The sequence below is a fragment of the Myxine glutinosa genome, chromosome 9 (assembly GCF_964187855.1).
Source record: "Myxine glutinosa chromosome 9, kmMyxGlut1.1, whole genome shotgun sequence".
Classification (NCBI taxonomy): Eukaryota; Metazoa; Chordata; class Myxini; order Myxiniformes; family Myxinidae; genus Myxine; species Myxine glutinosa.
In genome coordinates, this window is record NC_136269.1 from 6,287,608 (window position 1) to 6,297,515 (window position 9,908).

Genomic DNA, 9,908 nt, shown 5'->3' on the forward strand with positions numbered 1-9,908 from the left:
GGATATACGCAGCCACTTACCGGACGTGACGTGAGATGCGCCCCCAGCTTGGAGAAAGAACGTCACCTTCCAACGCTGACGCTGAGAGAGACCTCCCGCATCTCTGGACCGGACCGTGTGGATCCTGCCCCTGAGCCAAGGTGCACCTTGAGCTATCAACTACCTGCCCCTCCTTGCCATCAATCCTTGTGTGAGTCAGTTTTGTCCTGTTTATCTGTGGTCTGTCGGGGCTAATATAAGACCGTGTTTAAGTGCCCACCTTACTATGCTGTACCTCTGGTCGGTGTAATCTAACGTTCCGATATATTATAACCTCCTCCGGAGGTCTTGAGAACTGTACCCTTGGTGTCGTGTCATTTTAACCCAGCCGTTGTGTCCTTTTCCTCAATTGATTTAGCGTAGCGCGACTCGGCCAACGTTCGAGTATAATCGGGTACACTGTGCAGACGCGGCCATACCAAACCGCTCGGTAAACTAACATCCACAACCGCGTCTGTAACAATATGTATGTGAAATAAAAGCTACTTTGTGTGTAAATGTAAAAGTGAAAATATAAATGTTAACAATCAACTCAGAATCATGAAAAACCCTTATTTGACCCCTCATAAGTTACTTAAGGGCCGATTAAAAAAAATAAAAATTCTCGAAAATAATTTTTCGGTACCCGAATTCAACAGCTTTTTTTCTGGGTTTCCCACGGGAGTTGAACTTCAACATTTTAACACATGTTATTACACACCTTTACAAACATATTGGTGAAGAAATTTTTTGGTAACAATTTAGTTAACAGATTTGTGAAATATCTCATAAAATGCCCTTACTAATAGCCCTTCCTTCCACTCGGTGGTCCGTAGGATCGCTCGGTCTTCCATTTTCTGATTTTGGATCAGGGGACCTTCCAGGGGATCAGGTGGCTCCCAGGGGATCAGTTGGCTACCAGGGGATCAGGTGGCTACCAGGGGATTAGGTGGCTACCAGGGGATCAGGTGGCTCCAGGGGATCAGGGGACCTGCCAGGGGATCAGGTGGCTCCCAGGGGATCAGGTGGCTCCAGGGGATCAGGTGGCTCCCAGGGGATCAGGTGATCAGGGGACCTGCCAGGGGATCAGGTGACCTGCCAGGGGATCAGGGGATCAAGGGACATCCCAGGCGATCTCACGTCGCTAGATTTTCAGGTCATGTGACTGTTGTTCCTATTCCTTTTTTGCCTATTTCAACTTTGCTTGTTCCTATTCCTTTACTTTTTCGACTGTACACAAAATAAAGTTGAGCCTCCTCCCACCTCTCCCCCCCCCCCCCTCCCCACCCCCCCTCCCCCAATAATTTTATCAGAAAGGGTATCCCAAGCAGCCATAAAGTGTTCATAACCTTAAACTTTTTGGGGCCTGCCTAGGTCTCTGGACCCCATGCCGGCATTGACTTCACATCGCATGCTCACATGTGTGTGTGTGTGTGTGTGTCTATATATGACGTGCGGGGGGGGGGGGGGTGTCTATATATGACGTGCGGGGGGGGGGGGTGTGTGTGTGTGTGTGTGTGTGTGTGTGTGTATCTATATATGACGTACGGTGAGTGTGATTGTGTGTGTGTGTCTATATATGATGTACGAGGTGTGTGTGTGTGTCTATATATGACGTATGGTGTGTGTGTGTGTGTGTGTGTGTCTATATATGACGTACGGGGTGTGTGATTGTGTGTCTATATATGATGTACGAGGTGTGTGTGTGTGTGTCTATATATGATGTACGAGGTGTGTGTGTGTGTCTATATATGACGTACGGTGTGTGTGTGTGTCTATATATGACGTACGGTGTGTGTGTGTGTCTATATATGACGTACGGTGAGTGGCATGACGCAGCATAAGGTGATGACCGTGATGGCGATGACTACGTTCAGGATGTTCTGGTCTTCGTGGCTCACGACACTCGAGTGCGCCGACCGTGGCTGCAGATGGCGGCGCCGCTTCTTTACCAAACGGAAGAGCACGAACAGCACGACGAAGTTGCTGACCACCATGATGAGGAAGAGTACCAGCATGAGGAGGCTGTAGAACAGCGCGAAGATCCAGTCGACGAGTTTTCCCTTGTCTTTCCCGAAGACCTCTTGGGAATGGTTGCGCGGGAACTCGGGAGCGTCGGGAATGTGCACGTTCTTGTAGCACCAGGTCCCGGGCTCGTACTCGCGCGTCTCCCCGACACCGAGCAAGGGCAGGGCGCACACCACGGCGCTGAAGGAGTACACCACGCACAGGAAGGTGCGCACCGCACACCCGCGGCCCAGGCGGGACCGGTGGAAGGGCCGCGCGATGGACAGGTAGCGCTCCAGGGCGAGACCGCACAGCACGAACTGCGTGACCAGGCTCGAGTAGAGGAGCGCCGTCGATACGTAGAGACACAGAGCGTCGCCGCCCAGCGCCGTCACCGTCTGGTTGGTGATGAGCGCCGCGAGGGGCGCAGGTACCACGGCGCACGTGGTCACCAGGTCGGTGACGGTGAGCGCGAGGAGCATCGAGTGGAACACCGGGTTCTTGCGCGGAGATCGCACCAGGATGTACAAAGCCAGGAGACTTCCCAGAAATCCAAACAAGAACATGGCGTGTGTGGCCGACGCGAACGGTGTCGTCGTGACGAAGTCGTGGTCCAGCCGCTGGACCCCCATGCCCAGGTGTCTCACCTGGAGGAAGCGCGCCGCAGGTGGTGTCCGATACCGGACCGGGACGGTCAAGATGTCGAGATGTCAAGTTCCCGCCACTTTGAGCTCCTCGGAAAGCCTATTTTTCCTGATCCGTTACTTTCACCGTGTCAGAGATTCACGTGGATCTTCAGGGCGTCACCTCCGCACTTTGAGGACCGCACAACAACAGGTCGACCTACCTGTGCGGGGACATTTAGTGTCACCTTCCAATATGGTCGGTTTGCGGACGGGACACAGCTGTGCTCTTTATGACGAGGATCGGACCGGATTTGTGGTCGATATGGGAAGTAAGAGGGTGGAGGAGGAAAGGGGGTGAGAGGTTGTGGGTGCGGGGGTGGATTGAAGAACTTTAGGAGGAGGGAGCAGGTGATGATGTGCGAGTAACGAGGTGATGATGTGCGAGTAACGAGGTGATGATGTGCGAGTAACGAGGTGATGTGCGAGTAGCGAGGTGATGATGTGCGAGTAACGAGGTGATGATGTGCGAGTAGCGAGGTGATGATGTGCGAGTAACGAGGTGATGATGTGCGAGTAACGAGGTGATGATGTGCGAGTAGCGAGGTGATGATGTGCGAGTAACGAGGTGATGATGTGCGAGTAACGAGGTGATGATGTGCGAATAGCGAGGTGATGTGCGAGTAACGAGGTGATGATGTGCGAGTAACGAGGTGATGATGTGCGAGTAGCGAGGTGATGTGCGAGTAACGAGGTGATGTGCGAGTAACGAGGTGATGATGTGCGAGTAACGAGGTGATGTGCGAGTAACGAGGTGATGAAGTGTGAGTAACGAGGTGATGACGTGCGAGTAACGAGGTGATGACGTGCGAGTAACGAGGTGATGATGTGCGAGTAACGAGGTGATGATGTGCGAGTAACGAGGTGATGATGTGCGAGTAACGAGGTGATGATGTGCGAGTAACGAGGTGATGTGCGAGTAACGAGGTGATGATGTGCGAGTAACGAGGTGATGATGTGCGAGTAACGAGGTGATGATGTGCGAGTAACGAGGTGATGATGTGCGAGTAACGAGGTGATGTGCGAGTAACGAGGTGATGTGCGAGTAACGAGGTGATGTGCGAGTAACGAGGTGATGATGTGCGAGTAACGAGGTGATGATGTGCGAGTAACGAGGTGATGTGCGAGTAACGAGGTGATGATGTGCGAGTAACGAGGTGATGATGTGCGAGTAACGAGGTGATGATGTGCGAGTAACGAGGTGATGATGTGCGAGTAACGAGGTGATGTGCGAGTAACGAGGTGATGTGCGAGTAACGAGGTGATGATGTGCGAGTAACGAGGTGATGATGTGCGAGTAACTAGGTGATGTGCGAGTAACGAGGTGATGTGCGAGTAACGAGGTGATGTGCGAGTAACGAGGTGATGATGTGCGAGTAACGAGGTGATGTGCGAGTAACGAGGTGATGAAGTGTGAGTAACGAGGTGATGACGTGCGAGTAACGAGGTGATGACGTGCGAGTGACGAGGTGATGACGTGCGAGTAACGAGGTGATGATGTGCGAGTAACGTGGTGATGATGTGCGAGTAATGAGGTGATGTGCACGAGTAACGAGGTGATTGTGTGGGAGCAACCAGGTGATGGTGTGCGAGCAACCAAGTGATGGTGTGCGAGTAACGAGGTGATGATATGCGAGTAAGGAGGTGATGATGTGCGAGTAAGGAGGTGATGGTGTGCGAGTAATGAGGTGATGTGCGAGTAACGAGGTGATGTGCGAGTAAGGAGGTGATGATGTGCGAGTAACGAGGTGATGATGTGTGAGTAACGAGGTGATTGTGTGCGAGCAACCAGGTGATGGTGTGCGAGCAACCAGGTGATGGTGTGCGAGTAACGAGGTGATGATATGCGAGTAAGGAAGTGATGATGTGCGAGTAACGAGGTGATGATGTGCGAGTAACGAGGTGATGATGTGTGAGTAACGAGGTGATGACGTGCGAGTAATGAGGTGATGACGTGCGAGTAACGAGGTGATGACGTGCGAGTAACGAGGTGATGACGTGCGAGTAACGAGGTGATGACGTGCGAGTGACGAGGTGATGACGTGCGAGTAACGAGGTGATGATGTGCGAGTAACGTGGTGATGATGTGCGAGTAATGAGGTGATGTGCGCGAGTAACGAGGTGATTGTGTGCGAGCAACCAGGTGATGGTGTGCGAGCAACCAGGTGATGGTGTGCGAGTAACGAGGTGATGATATGCGAGTAAGGAGGTGATGATGTGCGAGTAAGGAGGTGATGGTGTGCGAATAATGAGGTGATGTGCGAGTAACGAGGTGATGTGCGAGTAAGGAGGTGATGATGTGCGAGTAACGAGGTGATGATGTGTGAGTAACGAGGTGATGATGTGCGAGTAACGAGGTGATGATGTGCGAGTAAGGAGGTGATGGTGTGCGAGTAAGGAGGTGATGGTGTGCGAGTAACGAGGTGATGATGTGCGAATAACGAGGTGATGTGCGAGTAACGAGGTGATGATGTGCGAGTAACGAGGTGATGATGTGCGAGTAACGAGGTGATGATGTGCGAGTAACGAGGTGATGATGTGCGAGTAACGAGGTGATGATGTGCGAGTAACGAGGTGATGATGTGCGAGTAACGAGGTTGTTGTGGACAAGAAGGAAGAAGAAGCCGCGTCAGGAGCTGTTTGTTTCTAAAGTTCGTCCCATAAAACTGTGCACGGGTTTCTGGAGCAAACGCGGTTTATGGGGAGAATGTTAGATTTGGACTCCTCACTCCTGATAATGAAGACGGTGGGGGGATAGGTGGGGGTAGTTGGGAAGTGGGGTGGGATGGGTGACATGGTGGGGGGAGAGGTGGGGGTAGTGGGGAAGTGGGGTGGGGTGGGTGACATGGTGGGGGGAGAGTTGGAGGTAGTGGGGAAGTGGGGTGGGATGGGTGACATGGTGGGGGGAGAGGTGGGGGTAGTGGGGAAGTGGGGTGGGGTGGGTGACATGGTGGGGGGAGAGGTGGAGGTAGTGGTGAAGTGGGGTGGGGTGGGTGACATGTTGGGGGAAGGGGTGCGGGTAGAGGGGAATGGGGTGGGGGAGAGGTGGGGGTAGTGGGGGTGGGATGGGTGACATGGTGGGGGGAGAGGTGGGGGTAGTGGGGAAGTGGGGTGGGGTGGGTGACATGGTGGGGGGAGAGGTGGAGGTAGTGGGGAGGTGGGGTGGGGGTTGGTGACATGGTGGGGGGAGGGGTGCGGGTAGAGGGGAATGGGGTGGGGTGGGGGTAGTGGGGAAGTGGGGGTGGGATGGGTGACATGGTGGGGGGGGGGAGAAGTGGGGGAAGTGGGGTGGGGGAAGTGGGAAAGTGGGGTGGGATGGGTGACATGATGGGGGGAGAGGTGGGGGAAGTGGGATGGTATGGGTGACATGGTGGGGGTAGTGGTTGGGGTAGTGGGGAAGTGGGGTGGGGTGGGTGACATGGTGGAGGGAGAGGGAGGGGTAGTGGGGAAGTGGGGTGGGATGGGTGACATGGTGGGGGGAAGGGTGCGGGTAGTGGGGAATAGGGTGGGGTAGGGGAGAGGTGGGGGTAGTGTGTAAGTGGGGTGGGTGACATGGTGGGGGGAGAGGTAGGGGTAGTGGGGAAGTGGGGAGGGGTGGGGGTAGTGGGAAAGTGGGGTGGGGTGGGGCTAGTGGGGAAATGGGGTGGGGTGGGTCACGCGGTGGGTGGGGGCAGTGAGGGTCATGCAGTGGGTGGGGGTAGTAAGGGTCACGTGGTGGGGGTCTCATAGTGGGTTCACGTGGTGGGGGCGTACAGTGGGGGAGCGCCGGTACATGACTCGCATGGTTTGGTGGAACGCGTGCACCAGGTGTGTATATAGACTATTAGTATGGAGGAGATTGCAGATTTTAAACGTTTTTTGTGCTTCTGCTGACAAAGTCGCCGGAGGCATTATGTTTTCGGGTTGTCCGTCCATCCGGGCTAAACCTCGTTTTTCTCAGCAACCCCATATATGTCCGATTGAGACGAAACTTTCAGGGTCAGAACGACACCCATCCAGAATGTTTTTATGATAATGAAGACGTCATAGGTGAAGTGGTCTACCAGCCAAAACTGTTTTAATCAAATTCCTTATCCTAAAACTCAGAAATTGCATGCACATGATCTATGACCCATTTGTATTGAAATATAAAATTTATGACATAATAGGTCACATGGTTTGGCAGCCATATTGGATTGAAGGAAAATATTAAATAATTATATCTCTGAAACCGCTCACCCTGTCGATGCGAAATTTCACAAATATCATCTAACACCATTGTTACATATAGTTTGAAAATGCTGATGTCATAGGTCACGTGGTTTGGCAGCCATCTTGGATAGAAAAACGAACTATCCGATCAACACGAAACTTCACTTCCACAAATGGTGAATGAGTCCACGCACTAATGAAGGACTCGAGATGATTCTGCTCACGATTGGAGATTCTTCAAAACAGACGAAGGACTTTAGAAAGCGGATATTATCAAGTTAATGTTCGAGGATCAAGTAATGAAAGTGCCCACGTGATTTCATTATTTGTATAAGATCAGGCACGTAGTGTTAAGGTGGGGGGTAGGAGGGGGGGGGTCTAGGGGGTCAGAGCAATAGAATACTGTACTCGAGTTTTGCGAACTTGATAAGAGGCGCCATGTTGTTACCCAACTGTTCACGTGCGGTGTAATCATGTAGTGTTATCTACAGGGCCTCCAGAAAGTATTCACACCCCTTGACTTTTTCACATTTTGTTGTTACAGCCTGAATTTAAAAATGGATTATATTGAGATTTTTTGTCCCTGATCTGCACATAATAAATACCCCCATAATGTCAAAGTGGAATTGTATTTTTAGAAATTGTTACAAAATAATTGAAAATGAAAAGCTGAAATGTCTCGAGTCAATACGTATTCAACCCCATTTGCTATGGTCCTACAAATTGAGCTCAGGTGCATCCAATTTCCTTTGATCATCCTCGAGATGTCTCCACAACTTGATTGGAGTCCACCGTAACCTGGTGCTCCGCCACCAAATCGTAGTTGTTGTAGATCTTTCTCCCGGTCTCGCTTGACCATTCCATGTACTCTTGTAGCCAAGATTCCCGAATTGATCAGTGTTGAAAAGTTTTGCAACATTGAGTTCCTGATTCCTTTCCTTCCTCTGAAGCTTTCTTGTTTCTCTTCGCTCTTTAGCCAGTGCTCCCTGCAGTGTCACCATCTTGTCCTTCATTCCTGCAACTATTAGATTTTCGTGTAAAGTTATGTTTTCATCCATTCCTGTAACTATTAGATTTTCGTGTAAAGTTATGTTTCCATTCATTCCTGCAACTATTAGATTTTCGTGTAAAGTTATGTTTCCATTCATTCCTGCGACTATTAGATTTTCGTGTAAAGTTATGTTTCCATTCATTCCTGCAACTATTAGATTTTCGTGTAAAGTTATGTTTCCATTCATTCCTGCGACTATTAGATTTTCGTGTAAAGTTATGTTTCCATTCATTCCTGCGACTATTAGATTTTCGTGTAAAGTTATGTTTCCATTCATTCCTGCGACTATTAGATTTTCGTGTAAAGTTATGTTTCCATTCATTCCTGCGACTATTAGATTTTCGTGTAAAGTTATGTTTTCATCCATTCCTGTAACTATTCGATTTTCGTGTAAAGTTATGTTTCCATTCATTCCTGTAACGATTAGATTTTCGTGTAAAGTTATGTTTCCATTCATTCCTGTAACGATTAGATTTTCGTGTAAAGTTATGTTTCCATTCATTCCTGTAACGATTCGATTTTCATGTAAAGTTATGTTTCCATTCATTCCTGTAACGATTCGATTTTCATGTAAAGTTATGTTTCCATTCATTCCTGTAACGATTCGATTTTCATGTAAAGTTATGTTTCCATTCATTCCTGTAACGATTAGATTTTCATGTAAAGTTATGTTTCCATTCATTCCTGTAACGATTAGATTTTCGTGTAAAGTTATGTTTCCATTCATTCCTGTAACTATTCGATTTTCGTGTAAAGTTATGTTTCCATTCATTCCTGTAACGATTAGATTTTCGTGTAAAGTTATGTTTCCATCCACTCCTGTAACGATTCGATTTTCATGTAAAGTTATGTTTCCATTCACTCCTGTAACGATTCGATTTTCATGTAAAGTTATGTTTCCATTCATTCCTGCAACTATTAGATTTTCGTGTAAAGTTATGTTTTCATCCATTCCTGTAACTATTCGATTTTCGTGTAAAGTTATGTTTCCATTCATTCCTGTAACGATTCGATTTTCATGTAAAGTTATGTTTCCATTCATTCCTGTAACGATTAGATTTTCATGTAAAGTTATGTTTCCATTCATTCCTGTAACGATTAGATTTTCGTGTAAAGTTATGTTTCCATTCATTCCTGTAACTATTCGATTTTCGTGTAAAGTTATGTTTCCATTCATTCCTGTAACGATTAGATTTTCGTGTAAAGTTATGTTTCCATTCATTCCTGCGACTATTAGATTTTCGTGTAAAGTTATGTTTCCATTCATTCCTGCGACTATTAGATTTTCGTGTAAAGTTATGTTTTCATCCATTCCTGTAACTATTCGATTTTCGTGTAAAGTTATGTTTCCATTCATTCCTGTAACGATTAGATTTTCGTGTAAAGTTATGTTTCCATTCATTCCTGCGACTATTAGATTTTCGTGTAAAGTTATGTTTCCATTCATTCCTGCAACTATTAGATTTTCGTGTAAAGTTATGTTTCCATTCATTCCTGCGACTATTAGATTTTCGTGTAAAGTTATGTTTCCATTCATTCCTGCGACTATTAGATTTTCGTGTAAAGTTATGTTTCCATTCATTCCTGCGACTATTAGATTTTCGTGTAAAGTTATGTTTCCATTCATTCCTGCGACTATTCGATTTTCGTGTAAAGTTATGTTTTCATCCATTCCTGTAACTATTAGATTTTCGTGTAAAGTTATGTTTCCATTCATTCCTGTAACTATTAGATTTTCGTGTAAAGTTATGTTTCCATTCATTCCTGCAACTATTAGATTTTCGTGTAAAGTTATGTTTCCATTCATTCCTGCAACTATTAGATTTTCGTGTAAAGTTATGTTTTCATCCATTCCTGTAACTATTAGATTTTCGTGTAAAGTTATGTTTCCATTCATTCCTGCGACTATTAGATTTTCGTGTAAAGTTATGTTTCCATTCATTCCTGTAACTATTAGA

General features: G+C 47.8%; 1 protein-coding gene across 1 annotated transcript in view; it reads right to left on the reverse strand.

Moving 5' to 3' along the window:
* The window catches only part of LOC137435657 (prostaglandin E2 receptor EP2 subtype-like), a 35,741-nt gene extending 32,795 nt beyond the window's left edge, over nt 1-2,946 (reverse strand). The window contains exon 1 of the mRNA XM_068129600.2: nt 1,839-2,946. Coding sequence (XP_067985701.2) covers nt 1,839-2,657 — 819 coding nt within the window. The 5' untranslated portion in view covers nt 2,658-2,946. The remainder of the gene's footprint in view (nt 1-1,838) is intronic.
* Between the last annotated feature and the right edge of the window lie 6,962 nt (nt 2,947-9,908).